Raw genomic sequence first — 24,166 nt, forward strand, 5'->3', positions numbered from 1 at the left:
CTTGTAGAAATCAAAAAAGTGTTACATTGTCACGTTTAATAGACAATCCCTCCATCAAGCATACAACTCAGATAAAACCCCACTTAAAAAATGAAAATGTATTTACAGACCTTGCAAAATGGATAAATAATTCCCTTTTCTTTGATCAACATGCAGGAACAGATGCCAGAATATCATTGTACTTAGTGCAGCTAAACTGCCAACAGAATATAATCCAGATCTAAAGAGGTCATTGTACTTTTATATTCAACACCAATCAGGCCAGTTATAGAATACAGTGTCTCCTTTGGGATATACTTCACTGGACATTAGACATATCAGAAAACTGGAAAGACCCCAGATGCTACTAACCAAGAAGATCATGGGCTTTAAAAAAAATCAAGTTGACAGAAAATACTTGAAGCTCTGTCTGTCTTAACTGCATCATACATACTCATCAGACGTGACCTATGTCTTGCATTCCCTGCAGTCAAAGATGTGGTGGTCCAGGAACTCTTGTACCTTTACAAACCAAACACTCACACAAATACCAGAACCAAGAATCTAAATCTGCTTCAGCAAATTAATAAGTCAAGCTGAAGAGACAGTTCTTTACTCAGCATTTCTCTCACTACTGGAAATTATATTCCCTCTGCATATCAGATGATGTAATACCCTATCTTCCTTCAAACAGGACCCAGATGACAGGATGGGTGTTCATAAATTTACTCGTGGCTCAATTGGCTTAGCCTAATTTGAGAGGGGAGGCATAGTCTAGGGCTGGAATTGACAAGGAGGAAATGTCACAAGGCTCAGTAGCCTTTAATTTTCCTATGATTGATACAAAATGGTGACTCAGACATCTATAACTAGAAAATGTAAAATGAAAGACAAGCCATCATTAATGATGAAAAAAAGATTATTACAGAGAGCAACTGAGAATCATCAGAGCTCAGAAAAAGAACCCTATATTAAAGAATGGATTGTATGGGATGCTTTAATGGAAACTGAGCTTAAACAGAGCATTGATACGAAGCAAAATACCTAAGATGTATACCTGGCTAAGAAAACAGACCCCATTACAAGGTGTAAAGTCACTGGTTCATGTTTTAAGATTTGTAATGTAGTTAAAATAAAAATATGGTCACTTTTTATTATTTTTATTTATCCTTTCTTGACCTGGCTAGTGCCACTAAGCTTCTGGCCTCTTTTAAGGGGAGACTTGAGGAAGTATTTATACTACTATGGGAAATTTGACCATGATCTTGTGTGCCTTATTCTCCTGTTCCTTGCATGGAGGTGGCTAGGAAGAGCGGCATGCTGGTCAGTATGGAGTCAGAGCAGAGAATTTCTGAAATACTGCAGCCAGTGGAGAATGTGGATAATATGGTGAATTAAGAAATCTTTTTCAAAAACAGCTGTTCACTACTGATTAAGAAAGTACCAGTGCAATTTCAGAGAGATATGAAGAGGTGCAAATTGTAACGCTGCAGTTCATAGTGTTACCAACTAATGCTTTGGTTGATTTAATGCAACAACACGAATGAGATGAAGAAAAAGCACTATCGTGGGGCGCTATTATGCATAATCTGGAGCGAATACAAGCAGGAAGCGTACAAAGCATGCCGCTTTAGTATATTCAGATTCAGAAAAATAACAACAGACACTTGCTGAAGCATACAGTAGAGTACAAGAAGGTGAAGTTGGTCTTCCTGATAGAGTTGCAACTTCCCTTTAAATGCATGGTAAGGATTCAAACTAAATTAGCTAAGGCATTAGAACACTATGATGTTTGGGATAATGTGGGGTAAAGGCAGAAGATGTTCAAGTCTTTATCTTGTTGAGGAAAAAGACATTTTGTAACTTGTTTGAAACTGCTGTTCTTTTGGATACATTCTTGAGGGAATGGGACAAAAATATGATTACCCTTGGAATAATTATGTTATTTCTACAAAAACTGTGGCAATTAAAACAAAAGTTATAATCTAATTTTGTACTAAAGTCGAGAAATTGGTGCTTCAATCTTTTTTGAAACAACATTGTACAGAGGTTTTTGATTTTAGTATAACTAAAGATAATAGAGGGATTTGGAATGGGAGTTAGGATTGTCTAGTAATTTTGAAAACCGTGGAAGGTAAATTCAACATTTACCTTTGATTAAAGGTATTAGGGGGGTTTGCAATATTGAAGGCAGCCCAGGAAATGTTACTTTTGCAGGTGAAACAAGACCTTTATTGGAACAATACCCCAAAAGAATGTGGACAAAAAAACATACAGTAAAAAAACTGTTCTAGAGTACTTTATAAATCCCACATATCAGAATATTTTTGTATGGTCTGTGAGGAAACAAGGTGAGGAGTTAATAATGATGTAACTATGAGTTCTTTATCTACTGATAGTGTTGCTTCTGAAATTCTGCCTGCTTCTGATATGCCTGCAAAGAGTAATGCTGATCTGAAAGTTATAAGGAAAGCAAAATTGATAAGTATAGGTTCATAGGTTCATAGGTAGATACTAGGTTATCTGCCCGAAGGCATTTATAAGTCTAGCCGGAATGTGTCGGCTTTCGCCACCCCCTTAGATTAGTTCCCTGTGCCTCTGTCCATCAGAGCCATTGAAGTGATCCCTGGGGTAAACTTTCTGTTCCCCATCCACTCATCAAGGTTTCTCTTGAAGAGGGTTAGCGAGGAGCTCTGCCTAACGTAGATTGGAATCTTGTTCTAGAGCATGGGAAGTCTCTGGGACAGGAATCTATCCCTCCAGCATGTCCTATTTATTGTTGTGGTGAGGTTTAGATCCCTGGAGCATGTGGCTCAAAGAGATATGGTTTTTCTTTAGGTGGAGCATGTCCATCAATTCTGGGCTGGACATGGCCTTGTATGTCAGGCAGAGATCACCTCTGAGTAGGTGGTATGCAACTGAATACAGCTGGAGTTTCTTCAGTCGAGCTTCATAGGGCATCTGCTTGAGGCCAGTGATCCTCTTGGTCAGGTATGTCTGTGGTCTTTCCAGTTGTTGCAGGTGTCTTGCAAGGTACATCCCAAATGGGGCATTGTACTCTATGATGGGTCTGATGAGTGATGCATAGAGGGGCCCAATGACCTCTTTCAGTCTGGATGCAAACCCTTTTGTGATTAGGTGGGCCACATGGTAGGATTTTCTAACCACTTTGGCAATGTGATTATCAAAGGAGAGGTTGCTATCTACTTGGGTCCCCAGATCCCTTATTACGTCTTCTGTATTAAGGGGGCTACCACCTATGTGGTAGTTTGTGGGTACTTTGTTTTTTCTAAAGGGGATGACTATGCACTTTTTGGCATTTAGCTTGAGGCCATGGTTTTGACACCAGATATCTGTCTCAGTGAGACCCTTTTGGAGGATGTCTGTGTCAGCCGGAGAGTAAATTATAGCCCCTAGTTTGCAGCCGTCTGCGAACTTGGTCAGCCATAGTCCTCCTGTGCATGCCTGTACCTCTGAGAAGTATATGTCGAACAGGAGGAGTCCTAGGACTGAGCCCTGGGGAATGCCACTTGTAACCAGTTTAGAGTCAGACCTAGCTCCCACAACTCTTACCATGTGGGTTCTGTCCATGAGCCAGTTGGCAACCCATCTCGTGATGTAGGGGGTTATGTTCAGGTGGGTGAGCTTGTCTATAATACCTGAGTGGGGAATCGTGTTGAAGGCCTTTGCGAGGTCTAGGTAGGTTGTGTGGACCATGTTTCCCTCGTCTATAGCCTTGGTAACTGTCTCAAAGAAGTTCACCAGGCTTAGGAGGCATGATCTGCCCTTAACAAAGCTGAACTGGGTAGGGTCCAATGTTTGGAGGTTCCCAATGTCTCTGTTAATGAGATCCATGATGATGCGCTCCATAGCTTTGCAGACCAAGCTAGTCAGGCTTATAGGGTAATAGTTCCCAGGGTCTGTTGTGGCTCCACCTTTGGGAGTGGAATAACCGTTGCTGTGCGCCACTCTGGGGGAATGTAGCCTATGGAGAGGTAGAGTTTAAACAGTGTGTTTAGGTGAGGGTTAAGTTCATCTTTGAGCTCGTGTAGGACACAGCCTGGGACACTGTCTGGTCCCATTGATGCTGTGTTTTTGGCTTTGGAGAGGGCTGTTGTAACCTGAGTGTCTGACTTCAGGGGCACTACATTCTTCTGGTATGGTTAAGGGCCCTTTTGGGGGTGAAAGGGGGATGAAGTTTGCACTGAACCTGTCTGCCAGGATGTTGGCTATACTGGTCGGTTCAGTGTATTTTATGCCATTCTGCACTAACTCTGAGCAGATCTGAGAATTGCCACTTAGATTCTTGACATAGCTAAAGAATGCCTTGTGGTTACCTTTGGAGTCCATGGTAATTTTTCTTTCGAAGCTAGCCTTGGATGATTTTATGAGGGAACGTAGTTTCTTGCTGATACTGATCAGGGATGCCTTTCCTTCTTGGGATTTTACTCTTTTCTGTATCAGTTTCCTCCTTCTATTGTATAGCTTGTTTATGGCAGGGGTCCACCAGACTGGTTTCCTTTTCTTGGAGGAGTGAGTCTTGGTTTTGTTTGGGATAGCACAATCCAGGCATTCTTATAGGTGCCCATAGAGTGCATTAGTAAAGGATTTTGCAGCTTGGACAGTGTTATCCTTTAGCATGGGGGCTTTGAAACTTCCCATCTCGGTCTTAAGTACCGTGAAGTTTGCTTTTGAAAAGTTTTTTCATGGGGGTTTCTTTGACCGGGGTTGGTGGCGGAATGTGGATATCCAGAGTGATTAGTTTATGATCAGATCTAACCAGCAAGGGGTTGACCTCCAGTGTGGAACACCAGTTGCCCATGTTGGTGATGGCCAGGTCCAATATGTTGTCACCTCTGGTGGGGGTGTTGAACAGTTGATCCAGGGCATTTGAGTTTATAAATTCTAGGAAATGTTTGGCAAGGGAGTTTGTACTTGAGTAGTTCTCCCAGTTAATGTTTGGGTAATTGAAATCACCCAATATCAGGGTGTTTGGTAGGACCTTTATGTTTCCCAGTGTTTCCAGGAATGTGGAGTGAGGGTCCTGGGACATGGTGGGTGATCTGTAGCAAGCTATAATTTGAATAGCAGTTTTGCTCATTGTTAGTTGCACGTGAATGATCTCTGAAGCATTGTGCTGTGTCACTAACCAGGAGGTGTGGGTATCCTTGATGAATATGGATACTCCCCTGCCTTTTGTATTTCGGTCTGGGTTTTGTGGCTGAAATGTATGGTATGAGTTTTAGCCTGGTAGTGCTGGGGTGCTCTCTGGAGCCTTAAACCAGGTTTCTGTTACTGCACATATATTGATTTTCTCCATACTGAGGAGTGCCTTGAGTGCGTGCATTTTGAGGTTTAGACTTCTGGCATTGAGTAGCATTACCCTCAGTTTTTTGTTACTTGTACTATTTACGGTGGTAGGTTTGTCTTTTGAGCCTTGCCTTAAAAAGGCACAATGGGGGTGGCAAGAGCCTTGGCCAGTATTCGAAAGCCAAAGGGTGACAGGTGCAAGCCTTCTCTAGCGAAGCAGCGTGGCTTGTCGAGCATGTCATCCAGGCTGATAGACACTGGATCCTCTTTGAATGACACCAGAAGCTTAGCCAATTGTTGGAAGTTGATAATTTTTTCTCTATACCGTGGTATCATTCTTTTTAAGGGCAGGATGCTACTCAGGGTCAGGGTCATACCGGCCTGGGGTACGTGATCAGAGAGCTCCTCCATGTCTCTTTTCATGTAGTCTAGGGAGGTACGGCTCAGATCATTCACACCAACATGGACAATGACAGAGTCATATTTGTACTTGTTCTGGAGTGACCTGAGTGCTTGTGTTATGTAGCGGATCCTGACACCCAACAGGCAGCTAACAGTAACCTTCTCCTTGTTCAGCCTAGTGAGTGGGACGTCAGTGTGCCTGAATATAGAGTCACTTATTACTAGTGTGTTGGGTATGTTATTTTGCCTTAAGGGCTGTGATTGTGTGGCACACTGGTTTTCTGAAATATGTGTTTCATGGTTTATTTTGGGGAGTGGAGGTTGCTTGGATGTCTGCTTTGGAGGTCTCTGTTGCTTTTGCAGATTTTTATTTAGAGCCTTCAAGTATGTTTTCATGTATTTATGTGTGTAGTTTGCCGGTGCTGGTTTCATAGGTCTATGTGAGACTGGTGGTGTGATGCAAGTAATATTACTAGTGTGTTGGGTATGTTATTTTGCCTTAAGGGCTGTGATTGTGTGGCACACTGGTTTTCTGAAATATGTGTTTCATGGTTTATTTTGGGGAGTGGAGGTTGCTTGGATGTCTGCTTTGGAGGTCTCTGTTGCTTTTGCAGATTTTTATTTAGAGCCTTCAAGTATGTTTTCATGTATTTATGTGTGTAGTTTGCCGGTGCTGGTTTCATAGGTCTATGTGAGACTGGTGGTGTGATGCAAGTAATTCCCTTCTCCTCTTGACCGCCTGGTCCATTCTTGGGTTGAGAGAGTTTAGCCTCCAGTTTGGCTGTATAATTGCATCTCTCACATGTATTAGTGTTTGCTGGAAGGAGGAGAAGGTTGTCTGTGTACATGAGGCAATTGTAACATTGCCTCAAAATTCCCAGATTCATCAGTTGGACTGGAGAGTACACCTGAAACTGCCCTTTGGACATGCCTGGATAGGTACAGTAAACTGTTTTACTGATTGGCTGGTAAGGTGAATTAGAGAGCCTTGTCCTTCTCTACAGTATAGGGGGTCTAGTGCTAAGGTTTATTAGGGCTTGCTATGAGTTTTGAGCAAGTGCCGGGATGAGAACTGAATGGTTTGAGTGCTTAAGTTGAAAGTTTGTCTAGCTCCAAGGGAACAATTGAAGAGTAGGCTTTGTAGAACCGGGAATAGTTATACCCTAGTATGTTGAAATAGTTGTGCATAAGGATTGGGATAGGCCAGAACAATTATCTCAAAACAATTACAGTGTAAGTAATACTGAGACAGGGAGGATGTGAAAAAAAGGCAGAAATGACAAGGGAAAGGTAAGACTTTTATTGCAAAATTCATTACAGTCGAAAACAAAAGGTTAAATTACTGCATTTAAAGAATTTGAAGACAGATAATGGTTAATTTACACTTAGTTTCCCTTATTGTTAATAGTATTATCAATGATATGAGGGAAATATTAGCATACCAATGGTGTGAAAGATTAATCTATGGTGTGAAAGATTAAGAGTAGATGTCATTTGTCTTTTAGATACTAGATGGTTACATCATAATAAAATAATTATAGAAGCAATATGGGTCAGTCCTGTTTTATGGAACTTGGAAATAGAAACTTGTTCTGGAGTTGCTATCCTGATCAAACATAGTAATATTCAGATATTAGCTCATATTATTGTGACATTTGGAATAATATCAGTGGTAGATATTAGATATAATAACAAGCCATTTTATTGTCATTTATGCATATATTGATGTAACAAAAAGAGATTCTTAATTTGCATTTTGAAGCCATATATGATTGATTACATGGGCATAGCTGACTTTAATTGCAATTTAACAAAATTTATGAATAGTACTAAAGATGTTAAACAGTTGCAAAAGGTTACGCCATTTACTCTTAGGAAAAAAGAGATTATACATATAAAAGATCACATTTAATTTGGAAATCAATTACTTTTTATTTTATGAATCGCTGTTAGGATTACAAGGAGGGGAAATATCTGCTGTATTTTCTGATCATGATGGCATTTGGGCTATTTTTTATTTAAATGGAAATTTATTAGGCAAGGAAAAAGAATATAGAAAATAAATGGTATGAAATAGAAAATAAATGGTATGAGTGTCCATTATAAGATTTTAAATGCAGCTGCTGTACAATTATGGAAAGATCATTTTCAATGTAAATTGTTTGGATACCGATACTCAGTGGTGGTTGGCTTATAAGACAAAATATTATTTCTGACAGTAGAAAAAGAAAGTTTAGAGAGTGAAAAGGTAAATAAAATAAATTAGTACAGGATATATTTGCTTTACAACAGGATAAGGATGATAAATATTTCACATGAGAATAAGATATTTATAAATAAAATAAAGATAGAATTAAAACTTTGTTAAAGAGACAGCAGTTTTTATACAAGGGTCTAAAGAGTTTATTTTTCCTTTTCTTGGAAAATCATAAAAATATGTATATGACTATTGATGGTATAAAACTGGAAGATGGTCACCTGATTTGGAACCAAACTGATATTGAACAGGAGGTTGCACAGTACTTGCAGATGTAATATAAGTGGTGATTGTAATCTAGACTGACAGCTATCAACTTTAAAAACAGAGCATAATTAAGTTTTTCTTAAAGATGTATGTTTAGATGCATTTTTAAATACTTTAAAACTTGCTGATGATGATATCACTCCCTAATTAGATAGTATTGACTATACATTTTGTAAGTCAATGATTTTACTGCAGCAAAATATTGGGTTATACTTTTCAATAAATGGTTATATAATGGTTTTGCAGATGAATTTACATGTAAAGGTATAATTAAACTGATTTGGAAAAAAGGGGATAAACATGATCTACAGCAATGGTGCTTCATTACTTTGATGAAAACAGATCATAAATTATTTATGAGAATATTACAAAAAACACTGGAAAGTGTTTATTCTGAAGAATGGCAAGAAGGCATCTGTAATTAAAGGCAAAAACTCTGAAGAATTATTGCTACTAGTTAAAGAAATAATTTATAAGATGGCAGACAAGGATGACAGAATTTGTATTGTAGTTTGTATTGCAGAAAATGCCTTTGATTATATAAACCATGCCCAATTGTGGAATATTTTACATGCATATGGATTAGATGACCATTTTATTTTCCTGATTAGATTAGCTTATGAAAAGTCTAACGTATGAAAGCCTAGAGTATGAAAAGTAGAGTATTACTTGTACTAGTAATGAATGTTGTTATATATAATGTGACTGTATGATTAGAAATGAAGGATGTTGTTTTGCAGGTTTACCTCCTTTTCTGATTTTGATTTCCTATGTAGAAGTTTTGATTATTTTGGCAAAAGATGTTGCATGGTTAGAACATATTGTATGATTGAGAAGTAGTTAGGGTATGTGGGCTTAAAGATATATTGTGGAAAATGTATAGGTTTTGTAGATAACCTAAATGTGGACTATATGTCATTCAATAGAACTGAATTTAACTTTGTAGGTTTTGTTTTTGGATGTTATGAGTTAATGAAAGCACAGTGCATAATCATTTTAGATGATATTCAATGCATAGAAAAAATAAAATTTATTTAAACCTATCTTTAAAAGAAAAAGTATATTTGCTTAAGCATTATAGTAGGCAAATTAAACTGTTTTGGTTAATTTTTTAGTTTTCCTAGTGATCTAGAAACTAAAATGTTACAAATAGTATATTTTTATTTTTTGGAGTTCAAAATTAAATCCAATAAAGAGGGGCATAATTTTAAATAAAAAGGAAAAAAGTGAATTAACTTTAAAACACTCAATAGTATTCCTTTCCTATGCATTGATAATACGTATTCCCTTTTTCAGTTTCAGGGTGATAAATTAATTACAAAATTCTTACAGATGTACTTATGTAACTTAAGGGCGAGTTTGATAAGTAAAAATGGAAACTAGTAGAATGTAGTGAAGCTGGACAATGGATAAAATATGGGAATGGAAAGTAGATTTGTATAGGTTAGAGGACGACGGGAAACTTTGGTATGAAAAGATTATGTGTTCCTTTTACTATACTGATCCATGGAAAGATTTGCCTCATAATATAAAAAAATGATATTCAGAAAGGAAGAATCAATTTTATTTTTGGTTTGAAGGGCAAGACTTTCTGTGGAGATAACTGTTGTATAAGTTACCAGTTAAAGGATTTAGGTCATATAAAGTGCCAGCTCAAAGGTTATGTTTTAATGTGAGGTTCCTGAGACCATTGCATATGTTTCCTTAAAAGGTCCCAGGGTTATTACTCTATGGAAAATATTGTAGGATTATCCATGGATGTCAGATTTAAGAGACCTTAATATGGACAGACAAGATGGTGTATTTTTTATGCCAATGATTTGAGCAGTAGTCTTGATGAATTAGATAAACCTTGTATGACAATTATTTATAATAGTTGGCAGACTAGAACAAATGGAATATTGTATAACAAAATTTGTAATGTGAATGAATTTCCTCAAGCTATTTGATTTTGGTTTTGGCTGAAACATTGGGGAGGATGAAATTTGATTAGCATTTTTTTTCTTTCTGTGTTTAAAAGACATGCGTATATTCTTATATATATATATATATATATATATATATATATATATATATACATATATTTTTTTTTTTTAATTTCTTATAGTTGTTCACCTTATTTACACAGTTATTCAGCTATGTGGAAATGTTTTACTGTGGTACAGTTTTAAGAATAAAGTACCCTTATCCTTTTTGATAGGTGCCATGGGATCTTTTACATCCATGTGAGCTACAGCCAACTCAAGCAGGTGGGGCCTTGGTTTAAAGACTCCTCTGAATGACAATACACTCAGAAGTGGAACATTCCCCTTTTGCTACATTGTAGTGTCAGCTATTAATCCACCTGGTGCAGGAATAGAACCCACAACCTTCTGCATCAAAGGTGAGTAAGTACCTGTTACATCACTGATATTTATTAATTCCTACTAATAAATCCCCAGAAAACTTGTTGAGGTGCCAGGGGACAGTGGAAAATGCTAATTTATTTCATTTCATTTTATTTTATTTTATTCTAATTTTCTTGTTTTTCACTGTTGTTTAGTATGTTGTAAATGAAGTTTGGCAACAAAGTTGTCCTGGGACATCTTCATGGGTGGGTAGGTTAATAAAAAGGGGAGTTAAGTGGGTTGGGGAGGTGAAAGGGTTAAGTGGAGGCAGGGATGGTTGGGAGGAAGTGAAATAATGATGAGGAGGGGCTTAAGAGGATTAGTCTAGTGTAGTTGGGTTAAGCAGTCACATTTTGGCGTGAACTTGCTACAGCAGGCTCTCGTCCATGACGACCTGAAGGGAAGAGTGGTCTGGTAGGCCTTAGAGCGGTGGGGTTGATGGTGATGTGGAGAATTTGGCAGGTTTGATGTGAGTAAGGTAGTAATGTATAATAAGAAAAAAAATGGTGGGTGAGAATTGGTACTTTGGGGGTATTATGCTTGCTGCAGTTAATTGACATGGGGGTTTGTTGGTTGTCTACATGAAGTGCAGGCTTGAAATGAGGTAGGCATGAATGTTTTGGGATGTGAGCTTCAGGGAGAGTGCAGCGGGCTCTGTGGGGGGGGGGGGGGTTGCTAGTGTCAGATATGAAATAGGTGCTTGGTACTTTAACTAAAAAAAAAAAAAAACAAAAAAAAAAAATCCAAAACAGGAAGAGGATCCTGTTTTCTCTATTGGGAGTTGTGGATAGGATCTTCATGGATGTGCCTTGTGGTGTTTTGTTGGTTTGTGGTTTCATGGGTCTTCCCTGGTGCTTTGGTTACTTGCCTGGGTGGTTTGCTGTTTCACGGGCTTTCTTTTTGTTTGCTGGATGATGGCAGGTTTCGCGGACTCAGAAACATGATTGCCCTCGGCACGCACGTGGGGGAGCCTGGAGGTAGCTGTAAAGGTAATGCATGGCAGCTGACTGCGGCCGAGCTGCGGGTTGGTATGGTTGTTTCCTTGACATGGTTCCTCCAATTAGTGTGTAGATGTTAACAGGCTTTTTAAAGCAGTGCAATGGTTTTTGACACACATTATGCATTTAATAAAATGTTGTGGCAGTCCGGATGGTTCATGGCTCCTGTTTTGCTTTAATGAAGCCGCAGGTTATTTTCCCGGGCTTTGGGCAGATCGGTCTGACTGTGGTTGCCATGCATACATGGTGGCAGTGTGTGTCTGAGGATTGTGGCCATCATAGATTCAGCTGAGTATCCAAGTATGGCTCGCAACATTTGGTGTGCTGTTCCCGCTTTCTGTTGGCAGTTCACTTTGTGTGATTTTGCTTTTCTGGGAGTGAGCAAGGAAAAAAAAAAATGAATGAAATTAAAAGAAAAAGGGAGACCCTCGGTCATCGTCCTGTGGTAGTGGGGAGCAGTAGTGAATTTTCCTATGGGGAGTATGAGAGTGTGTTGCTGGGATGTTGACAGACAGGTTACCGTTGTGGCATGTTTTCATAAATAAATATTCTATAAGCTGCTTGTGGATCGCAATATGGGCTGGCCTCGCTTGTGATGGTGGGGGCATTTTGGATCTCGCCTGGGGTGGAGGATGTAAAATACAAGTCTGTCTGGTTCAGATTGTTGTTTTCGCGCCATGGGGGGGCACTCTTGTGTAGTTGTGGCTGGCTGGAGCATGTGCGGTACGGGGATGGCTGGATCAACTTTGGTGCACCAGACCTTTGGGTGGCCAACTCGCTGGAAGGAAATTTCATCGTGGTTTATGGAGAGAGTTTTCAGGAGGTGGAACTCAGAATGTGGAGATGGGAGTAGGCTGTCAATGCAGTGGTCGCGGTTTATAATGGCGCGAATACCCCTCCCTCCCCCTCAGTCTTAGGAAGGTGCAGAACCATTTTGCGGGCTTACAACTTTCCAGGATTCTTTGTTGGCACATGCATGGCTGTGGCTCGAGCGGTTGGTGAGTCTAATACAGACATGCCTGCTTGTGCTTCTCAGTGTGGTTACAACAACTCTGAAAGTTATGTCAGGATTTTATGGCATAATCAGTGTAAGGGACAAAGTTCTATATAAGGATGTTATGCAGCTTTAGTACAGAAGTGGCTGCAAGCATGTCTATGACCGGGACCACTATTGGTGATAGTCAGATAACAGGATTATAGTTGCATGAAGATAGGATTCAGGTTGTAAGGACCTTTGTAAAGGGCTTTAAAAAAAGTCTCAATAATAGAGGCAGTTCTTTCAATATATACAAAGTTCCACTCCTGTCAGAAATAGTGGTTATGCATATCCATACAAATTTTCAGTGCAAATCCATACCTAGCATACCAAGTTAGATCCTTAATGACTCTTTTCAGAAAGAAGTTTAGTAGCACATGTAGAGTGAACTATAAACTGATCACAGAAGGTGCATAGTTCTTTGTTTATTTATTTGAAATTTATCGTGGTATGCTGAAGGGATATTGTAGGAGGAGAGTTAAAAAGACAAAGTGGACATTTATCGGTGCAGTTTCTGTGGTAACAAATTAGAGCTTGATCCATTATTTAGAAACAAGAAAGTCGAGTTGCATTTTCTTATGTCCATCTGTGCTAGATGCTCAGTACATTTTAGGCAGATCTTAATTTATGTACATTAACAAGGTACTTTCTTGCTGTGTTTGCATTTGAGGATATGTATGTTATGTTATGGGATTGTGGCAACAGAGGTGGGCTTAATTGCCTGAAATAAATTGTTGTCTTTTATAGTAGATATTGGACAGTTAATGCTGGGCATATGTGAGCACCAGCAGCTTTGGGCTAGGCAATGTAATTTGATGGTATATCCTGTCTTTTGACTAACTATCATGTTTTATTTAGTTATTTATTTTCCTTGGCTGGCTGGGGTTTCACCTTGTACTACCATTTCTAATAGTCTACTTATGTCATCATGAAGGTGTAATAATGGAATGCAAACAGGTCTCAAAGTCCTTTTGCCATTAAGCCAGCTTTTGGGAGCTCTAAGTCCTAATTACATTTGAACGAGTGAAAAGAGGCTCATGGCAGAGGGTCCCCTTGAGAGCGTTGTAAGATGCCATTTGTTCGGCATTATATTTGGTTAGTGTGCCTCATTTGGAGATGGAAGGTTAAGAGCTAGGCAGAGGGTGTTGCAATATAAGTTAGCATGGCTTAGACAGTGCACTAAGTGATGGGGTATGGAATTCCAGGGTTACCCTGGTTGGGGATATTGATAGGTCCCTTCAGGTGGGGGGTTTTAGTGGTAACATACTCACTTGGTAGTTAAAATTTGGTTCATTGGAAGCATTGTTTTAGTTATGGTTGCTTAAATGTATGTGGCGGTGGTACATGCCTTCCTGGGTTGGCAGGATAGGTGGTTTTGAATAATGTTTCTGAATGTGCGTGTTTTCTAATATGATTTATATGTACACCTTTTTTCTTTCTTGCAGATGGCTGTTTTCTGGACGGCTGTTGTTATACTTTGGAATAGGTGGGTATAAGGTGGTACCATCTCTTTACAGGTTAGAGGATTTATTTTGTCCTTTTCTTTGCAGATGGTGGAGTCATGGGTACTAGTGGTGGCACCACACAGTGATTTCACAGATGAATGAGGCAGTGGTGAGGAGGTTACACATGGTGAACTCAATTGGGCAACACTTACTGGCTGAAGTAAGTCTATTTCAAAGTTGACTTGGCAGAGGATTTACAGGGCTAGCCAGAGAAGGACAGGCATTTGAGTTTTGATTTCAAGCTTAAGGGGTGGTGCCATCAGTATGTTTGATCAATGTTGGAAAGTTGTTCCCACTAAAGGGAGCAGCAGCCATTTAGCCATAGGTAAGAATTTGGGACACGGTAGTGGGCTTGATGAGGTTACAAGTAATTTATTTTAGGTAATGTTCATTAAGGCACGTTGCTGTTGGTGGGGTGGAGCCACAACAATCTTAGAATCATAGGACGTTATTAGACTACTGGCTTTGGAGTGATTACAAGCTAGACAACATCTGGCTTTATTTCTGTGGGTAGCCTTTATCATGTGTGGTAGGTAGCCAAGATCGATTTTTTTTTCTCCCACATACTGCTTCTATATCCTTCTTGGATCACATTACTCTTAGCATCATAGGACGTTATTAGGCTACTGGCTCTGGGATGATTACAAGCTAGACAAGTTCGGCTCTTATTTCTGGGGATATGAGTTGTAAAAAAAAAAAAAAAAAAAAAAAGAGGGGGGGGGGGGCTGGTTCCATACTTTGGTGCAAGGTTTGGCAAACACTTGATGGGGTAGCAGGGGTCCTTATCAGTGCCTCCATGTTAAGTAGTTGTTGGTATGTGTGTACATAGGATTTACTGTTTTCTTTTCTTTGCAGATTGCTGAAGGACAGAAGGCATCATGCGATGGCTTGAAAAAGGGGATTTGAAAGGTGACGTTTTTGATAGGATGGATTTTCTTGCCTCCAGAATGGAGCACAATGTGGGGATGAGTAATCACCATATTAAGACATATTAGTGCTCTGTGTTCAGTTTAGGGGAGGAGACCCTTCGAGGGGAAAGGCTAAGCGTAGGCAGTGGGGTTTTCCAGCAGTGCAGCTGAATATGCAGTTACAAGGTAATGGCTTGTTTGCTTGAAATTGTTGGGGAGTACCAGAACTGAGCTTCACATTGTATTGTTAGCTGGGGTCTTCCTTGTTAGGGGTTTGGTAGTGTTGGAGGTTGGGGTTGAGTATTCTTGCTCCAGTGGCAGGTGAGGTTTTGGTAAGCGTTAGGTAATTGCCAAGGGCTGGTAATGTCCGGGTAATTGCCAAGGCCTGGTAATGTCCGGGTAATTATTGTACACCAAATGATGTTTGGCTTGACCCTTCCCTTTATGGGAAGTGAATTGAACAATTTTGAGTAGAAGGGAGGGGGAACAGCCTGGACAGGCTGGTTGGTGGAGAAGAGGGATAGGCTTGCCCTCTTCTGTTCCCCCTCTGATGTCTGGATGTTCATTTCAAGGATCTTGGAAAAGGAAATGAGTAGTTGGAGGAAGCTTGCTGAATAGATAAGCAAGCTGAGGTAAGGATGGTGTTTATTTGGTGGATGGTAATTCAATAGATGGTGTATGAAGTGAGTTAGGACACTGCTTCATAAGTAAAGTAAGTGAGCAGAGGTATGGAACCTACTTGTTGGGCAGAGTGAGTAGGTACGCTGCCCTGATTAACATTACAATGAATGGTGTATGAAGTGAGATGGGACGCTGCTTCATAAGTAAAGTGAGTAAAGGTATGAATGCTGCTTACTGGGGCAGGGTGAGTAGGTGCGCTGCCCTGATTAACATTACAAGGATGTTATGCTGTATTTAGTATCAATTATATCATGAATAGTTGCAATTAATAAAGTCGGTGATCAAAGCTATGTTATGGAAATCTAATAAAGGTCATCAAATGTCAATTGGTGTGATGTGTATTATTGAAGGAGACTGGGACAAATAATGAATTTGTGTATTAAACCACATTTGTTTAATGAGCAATGCTGTATTAAGACCAGACAGAATAGTTGATCATGATTTGGACTTACTGGCTTAACAAAGGCAATATATTGAATGTAGGCACTGGTTGTTTGACACAAGATTAATTTGTTAGTATTGTACTTTAAAATGGTTGTATCAACAGTGTTGAAATTACAATTATACTATGCATGTGATTTGCAAGGTATGGCAAAGTGAAAATTTCCGAATGAACTTTTTACTTTGCTTAAGACGGTAAAGGGTTTGAACGAGTAACATAAATTGTCTATATTTCTTTGAACTGTGTTGTGAAGGAGAAATGCATTTTTTGTTTATACAGTGGTATGAACATTACTGTGGCCAAGCAGAAATCATTTTTAATTTCTAGGCATTACAACATGACTGGTCATTTTAGATGGCAAGAATAATTAAACCCCTCTTACAAGGTTATTAGAAACCAATGATAAGAATTCACTAATTATGCAGAGTAGCTACAGGGCAGCAACTGCTTATTTGTATTTGGCTTTCTGTATCTGTATTACTATACATTATTGTTCCCTAAGTACTGCATACGTGATGTTAATTAATGAATGATACAGAGTACAGATTTTAAATAACTGAAATCTATGGAAGGTATTAGAAACAAGAGCAATGAAGAATGCAAGCCAAAAGTAAATGTGCATTTACAAATATTTACAACAGTCACAATTTTTAATTTCAACATGTACAATTGTATTTTCTGCTTGAAACTGCTGAGTGCCCATTAATGATATACATGTTATGTGGTATAGTGCACTTCAGAAAATGTTAAAATGCTTAAGTCACAAAACCCCAAGAACAGGAAATACTTGGATTTGCTGTGAAGCTAATAACTTTCAGCTCTCCAGGGTTGAGTAATCCCAGAGTTATATTTTTTAAATGTATTTTTACTCTATTATCTTGCAAACCCAGAACCTTGCAGATCTGATCAGTCTGAACAATACCCTATATCTTCTTGAGACGGAGTCACAACTTTGCACTAGAATACTCAGAGGAGCCCTCTATCATTTCTTCTTGACAGTTAAAGCGTGAGAGTTAAACAAATGCCAGTACGTCAGATCATCCTTGCCAAACACAGCATGTGTGCATTTGTGCTACACTTCTCACATAGATCTGAGAAAATATTTTTATTTATGGAAAGAGTTGTAGACCTGTTATACATTTTTACTCAACTCACACTATGATCACTGCTCCTTCATGTGGAGAGGAATCAGTTGACCTGGTTTGGATACCTTGAGTGGATTTTCCCTTGTATTGTCCAATGGACACTGGAATGAGGCCCTAAAGCAAACCTAGGACACACTGTAAGCATTATCTCTTTTGGATATGGATTAGTTTCAGAATGTTTTTGGGGATAGGGAGTTCTGGTGTACTGTGCTCAGCTTGCCAACACCACAATTCTCTCACGGATCAGTGGTTTATAAGATGACAATGATGATTCATAGATTGTTATGATGCTGATGACCTAGGTGGGGACCTTTTAAGCCTATCCAGTTTTCCTGAAAGAATAATGACATCCTGTATCCAAACAGGACATTGAGAGCCAAGCATTATAAGCTACCTCTGTCCATAAGGGACATGTGTGTCAAGACTGGTGTAAATTTCCTGTTTTCCATTCACTGGTCTAGGATGTGCTTAAACTGGGTAACAGACAAACTCAGCTTCACATGTATGGGAAGCCTGTTCCATAGGAGGAGCAGTCTCTGGAACACATATCTGTCTCTCCAGCATGTGCTGTTTAATTCACAGACAAAACTCGGGTCCCTACACTTTGTATTTCTGGTACTGTTTGACTTACCAATATGCAGGAGATTTATAAGTGTGGAGTTTGTGGATGTATTGTAAGCCAGGCATAGAGCACCCCACAGCACGCTATAGATGACTGAGTAGATGGAAAGTGCCTTGAAGCACTCTGCATAAAGCAGGTGTGTTACGCCTTGTACTCTTTTTGTAAGCAACCTCTGAGATTGATCAGGTACATTCTGAAGGGAGCATTATACTCTATAATTGCTCTGTACAGTAGGATAATGACCTCTTTGGACATAGATGCCATGTCCTTACTTATAAGTTGTGCAACATAAAAGGATTTCCTCACCACTGTTACTACATGGTGGCTGAACGTAAGGCTACTGTCTATGTATGCACCTAGATCCCTGACCACCAGATTAACTCTTAGGAGCGTATTATCAACATGGCAATTAGTTGGGATGGTTGACTTCCCAAAGGGTAGAATTATACATTTCTTAGCGTGAAGTTTAAAACCATGGCTTGGGCACCATGTGTTAGTCAGAGATATGTTTTCTTGAAGAATGCCAGTGTCTGCAGGGGAGTTTATGATAACCCAAAGCTTGCACTCGCCTGCAAAATTAGTCATCCTTAAACCTTCAGCATTTGCTTCCACTTCAGAGAAATAGATGCCAAAAAAGGAGTGGGCCCAGTACTGAGCCCTGGGGGCCACCACTAGTGACTGGCCTCTTGGTGTAAGTGGCCTCACTTATTTTGATCTCCTGGGTCCTATCCATGAGCCATCTGATAAACTGATGCACTTATTTAACTGGACTGTGATTGGAATCAAGAGCCTAAAAAAATCTCTGGGTCATCTTAATACAAATGAAAGTTCTCACTCCTCTTTTAGAGTCCATTGTTGTAATTTAAGGGAAGAAGTATATATCTACTTCTCATTTCACTGAAGAAACCTATGCAAGGCAGATTCAGAACAAAAACTTCAGTAATATATTTCCTCTAAAGAATCTTCTGCTGATGTACTGCTACTGTTTGTGATGCTTCCTGCCTGGCATCAACTGTCTATCTAAACACACTGTATTACATCCTTATTTTTCTGTATGTTTGTGATACTTCCTGCCTGACCATCAGTTGTCTGTATCTAAACATACTGTATTATATCCTTGTATTTCTCTTGTATTACCTGTTGCATACAAATGTTTTAAACTATTACTGTATTAATTCCTGTCTAAACAACCTATTTCTTATTCTTGTGAATATATATATATATGTACTGTGGAGCTTTTCTCCCCGGGCCTCCATTGAAAAAGGGCTCACCTCGGCCCAATGGACTTTCCCAATTAATAAACTTCAAATAAATAAATAAATAAATAAAGCTGTTCTGGTGGTGCCTGAATATCATATATATATATATATATATATAGCAGAAAGGGGTTTGCTTTGACTTACCAAAGTCAAACTTATGTACCTAGTGTACTATACCTGGCAAAAGGTGGACACACTTACCACTGCCTGTTGACTGTCACAGTACATTTAACTTATGGAAATCGGTTTTGTAATGTTTTTGCAGAGGAACTCTACATCCTTATCCTCCACACCTTATCCTGATCTTTAAATATACTACTTTCAAACAAACACCATCTCAGAGAAAATGGCATTAAGCTATTTCTCTTTTCTCCAAACTGCAACAGCCAAACATGACACCAGGAATAAGTTGTTTCCTACGAGTTCCTGTCCTATTCTGTTTTCAAAGTACACTTCAAGGAGTATAACATGGTAGGAAATGATGCTAGTGCTTTTCTAAGGGTAATAACTTGAAACATTTCTGTGGTTAACTTCACTGTCTTGTATGTATTGACATCATTGCAACAGAAAAACTACCTCTAATGCAAAATGACATTTTTACATATACAGTAAACAAAACAGCATTATTGTTGCAGATGCCATCTCATTTTTATGCTTATGTTATTCTAATATTCACCACTAATATCTCATAGGTCTGTACTGGTTATCTCCTCACTGTCTATAATATCATAACTGCATTTAATATGTTTTTGGCTGTATTATCTCATCTGTTTCTATATTACTGTTGTTGTTACATTACATTCTGATGTGCCTCAATTACAAGACTACATTAGATTAACTTAATGTGTGATTTCCCATTAAATGAGAAGGCCCACCACCACCACTAATAACACATTTACTCAGCATACTAGGATCATGCCAATTCCTTTGTCTTCAAGTATAATTGTTCACTTTGTATCATACATGGCTAATTCATAATATGTAATCCTCCTCCTCCGACGTAACGTGTTCTTCATGAGAATAAACTCCACTCAACTCTTCAGGAAACAGAGTCTTACAGGCAAGAAACATGACAATAGGCTCAGTAGCAAGGATGACTTCTGAGAAGTTATAGAAATGCAGTAAAAGAATCTTTTCTTTTTACCGTTTTCTGCCTTTTTTCTCCCATCTTTTTGTGCAAAGCTCTTCCTTTTACTTTCTTAGTGCAGTGAAAATGCAGCCATTCTAAGAACTGAATGACAGTTCTGAAATATTTTTTGGATGTGAATAAACTGAATTTCTGAAGCCCCAGTCACAGTATGCAAGTGTCTAGATATTTCTCCACCATGCATCACTGTGCAGCCACATAAACCCATTTTGAACATTCTAACATGACACTCCTAAGAGCTGTTTCCTTTTAAGACTAAGAAAATTACTTGGATCAAATGCTGTAACAGCCAGACATGGCATAAATCCTGTTAAGTATAACATTTTTTGAGTTGTGCTTAAACACTGTCATGGCTTTTTTAATCAGTAATCACAAGATACTTTTCTGCAAACATGAAATAGCATTTGTAACAAGCCTTACTGTGAAAGCAGATTCAAAGTCATGTAGATACGATCAAGTCAGCTGTTCATATTGAATCAGTTTCTGTACAAATAATCTCACCCTCTTCCTCCTGAAGAAAGACAAAAAGACTGAAAGACAGAATGTAACTGACAGCAGTGAAGTTACACTGTCTGATGCCAGCATGGTGGATTATGTGACACCTTGTGTGAAGAAACAAGTGCAACAGCGGTGGAAGAGATGTCACTCAAAGACGAAGTAGAAAACAACAAGGCCAAAAAATAAGTGCTTTTACTAATTAATACAGAAAGTTGGCTACAGCTTCCAGCTGATTTCCAAAGACTGGAACAGTTTTGTTTGTTTAAAATAGCAACAATAACAACAGCAATTTAATAGCACAAAGGTACTGGACTATTATTCTTTACATAATAATCATAGGCATCATTATCACATTGTTTTGCAAAGTTTCATACGCTGTGGCATATACTGACATAGCTGCAAATTGTCTTTCAAGATCTGCAGTCTTAATCTGTGACAAGATACCTTTCTATATCATAAGTAACATCTCAGTCTTATTAGAGAGTTTAAATAAAGTTAAAAAAGCATTACTTGATGGGCATTCCGACAAGTTGCTATTCTACTTGTAGTTTCAACAGCTATAAAGAGCATCCCACTTCTCAGCATTAAAATACAGACCACCTTAAAAGCAGAAATAGCATATGTCTGCTCACACAATACTTACTTAACATTGCAAGTGACTACAAAAATCTTACCATAAGTACTACATGTGATGACTCTACATATGTAATAACTCTCTTTAGTTGTTATTTGTGAATGCTCAGCACATCCCATCTGCTGACATCAAATATTGCATTTGTTTCTCTACATATTGAATGTATCTCATTTAATTTGTTACACATCTCTTTATTTTGCTGACATCCTTTGATGTAGCCCATAATCTAGCATGCTTTCCTTATGTACAGCTAATTTAAAACATTAATTATCTTAGTGTTCTGTCAGTCTACTTAATCTGTATGGAAAGAATAAATAGCAGGTAACCTCTGAAAGTTTTCATCAGTAATCATTATGTCAATATGATTATATTAAAAGGGAAAATAAAATACAATAAACTGTACAGTGCACCATTATAAATATGTAACACATGCTTTCATTCTGAATATAGGTTTTAATACTGCCACTACAAGTATGAAATAACTTCTTGTTATAGTGTTCTGGTTACTCCTCTGTTTATAACCTAGCTTAAAAACAAAGGAAACCATTTTAGGTGTCATTTTCATGCTAATATAACTCACATTTGCCTTCTGCGCCTCCTAATTTACACCAGAGTTTCAGATTCTGACAGACAACTCTAAACAGTGTTCTATTAGCATTCTGACTTTCACATCTAACACTATACAATTGCCATACAGAGGACCATTTGCAACATGCAAAGGATTACCTTTGGGACAGTAAAATCGTCCTCTGGTACAGATGTCTCAGGGGAATTCTTTGTAATTGTTTTCTTTATTCATTGCCAGAGTTCTACTGCAGTAATGCTTGGCCATGAGCATAAAATAATTTATATTTAACGCATGTTAGAATTTTTTTTTTAAACCAGTAACCCTATATTAGTTATAAAAGGTCAAGACTTACAGTCTGCACTGTGGAAGCAGCATTCTGAACCCATTCATTTATTTACTTAGAAAATGACTTAAAGACACATGCATCATAACCAAAATCTGTGAATCTGGTGTCACCTACCAGTATAGGGAATCCTGTTAGAAAATCATAGATAAATACAATTGCAGTTATCAGATAAGTGATTTGCAGTGAGGTTTTCAGAGGTTCGGATCCATCAATAGATGACCTCCTCTTGCCCTGGGCATCTTCCACTACAATGCTGGGAACATTGAATTTGTTCTTATCGATGTGACCTGTGTGGATTGAGAAGGTCTGGAAAAGGGCAATCCCCATACATATAACACCCATAACCACACTGCCACTGATAAGGAGCAAGAAGCAGACACCGAATCCCAAACCAATCTCTGTGACAATGAACCGGCAGTCCCTGGTATAGAATCGCTCAGTGGTATCATGCCATCCAACAGCCGGAAGTGTAGAAAGAATAAACGACACCATCCATATCCCCATCACTGTGTGAACAGCTTGTTTCTTAGTATTGCTTAATCTATATAGGAAGAATAAATAACAGAATCATTAATTTTCTCTTTTAAAATTATTCTAAACTTATATCATTTTGATTTCATAGGCATTTTAAAAATAAGAAATGTTCTATAAAGTTGAAAGACAGCTAAGAGTGACAACAGCATTAGCAGTTAGGGTTTGTCATTTTAATTTCCATGATCCCAATACCTTTCTTCTTTTCACTTGTATTACTAGGATTCTGAAATTCTAAATATTTTCACTAATATATCTGCAGTAGTCTTGAGTGTAGGTATGTGCAGCTATATTTTTTATTATTAGTCCTAGTAATACCCAAATCAGACAGCTAATTCATATAGTGAATACATGGACCACCAAACTGCCCATGTATTCAGAAGAACAACTAATTTCAGGTTAATCTTAGGTTCCATGTGATAGTTGGTGTCTCATCTTCCTTTGTCTTTACCAAGGCTGCTCTCTTCCTAGTTCCAGCAGACTCTTGAACTGAGGCTCAACAAAGTTGTTTTGTGTGTTTTACAAGAAAACAACCAAAGCTAACAGTCTATGCAACAGTTTAGTATATTGGTCTGATCACACCCTATTTTGTTTAATCTGCTCTCACCTCAGGGAAGCTACTTCTGTACTCCATAATTCTATGCCCAATAGCTATATGGCCTGCTTCCAGAGGATTATGAGCTGGTACTTTGCTAAATTACCATAAAAACTCCCATTTTCATAAATGAAAACTGCACATGGATCTTTAACATTCACCTGAATAGCTATCATTTCAGAAAACTGGAATACTAATATATTGTGTGAATGCTGAAGACAAACAAATGTTATTAAAACTGGTTGCTACTGCTTTCTGATTTAATTAGCATCATAGAATCAATGACAATGACTCACTGACATTCAAAAAATGAGAAGTCCAACACTGGATCAGATAAGGCTACACATGTCCTTTGAAAAACAGAAGAATGTCCAGCACACTTCAATACCCAGGAGGATTGCATAATTTGTCTAGTGTTCATCAATCAGACAGGCTCGGAAAACATTAATTTAGTTGGTTCAAACAGCAACGCAAGTTACATACAACTCCTATACAAAATCATTACCCATCATCCCAGGTTTGCTCTGACAAATTGGAAGGCATCTAAATATTAGCCTGTGCTACTGTTTTACACATAATAAATATTTTGTTAACTGACATGCCACATGATATTACAAAAACCATCAAACATTCCATCTGAAATGTGCAA

General features: G+C 38.4%; 1 protein-coding gene across 1 annotated transcript in view; it reads right to left on the minus strand.

The window, feature by feature from the left end:
* The window catches only part of GPR153 (G protein-coupled receptor 153), a 939,480-nt gene that overhangs the window by 539,492 nt on the left and 375,822 nt on the right, over positions 1 to 24,166 (minus strand). Inside the window, exon 3 of the mRNA XM_044063018.1 lies at positions 22,506 to 22,932. Within this exon, the coding sequence (XP_043918953.1) occupies positions 22,506 to 22,932 (427 nt within the window). The remainder of the gene's footprint in view (positions 1 to 22,505; positions 22,933 to 24,166) is intronic.

This window comes from Protopterus annectens, chromosome 2.part1 (assembly GCF_019279795.1).
Source record: "Protopterus annectens isolate FY-2018-M chromosome 2.part1, PAN1.0, whole genome shotgun sequence".
NCBI lineage: Eukaryota > Metazoa > Chordata > Ceratodontiformes > Protopteridae > Protopterus > Protopterus annectens.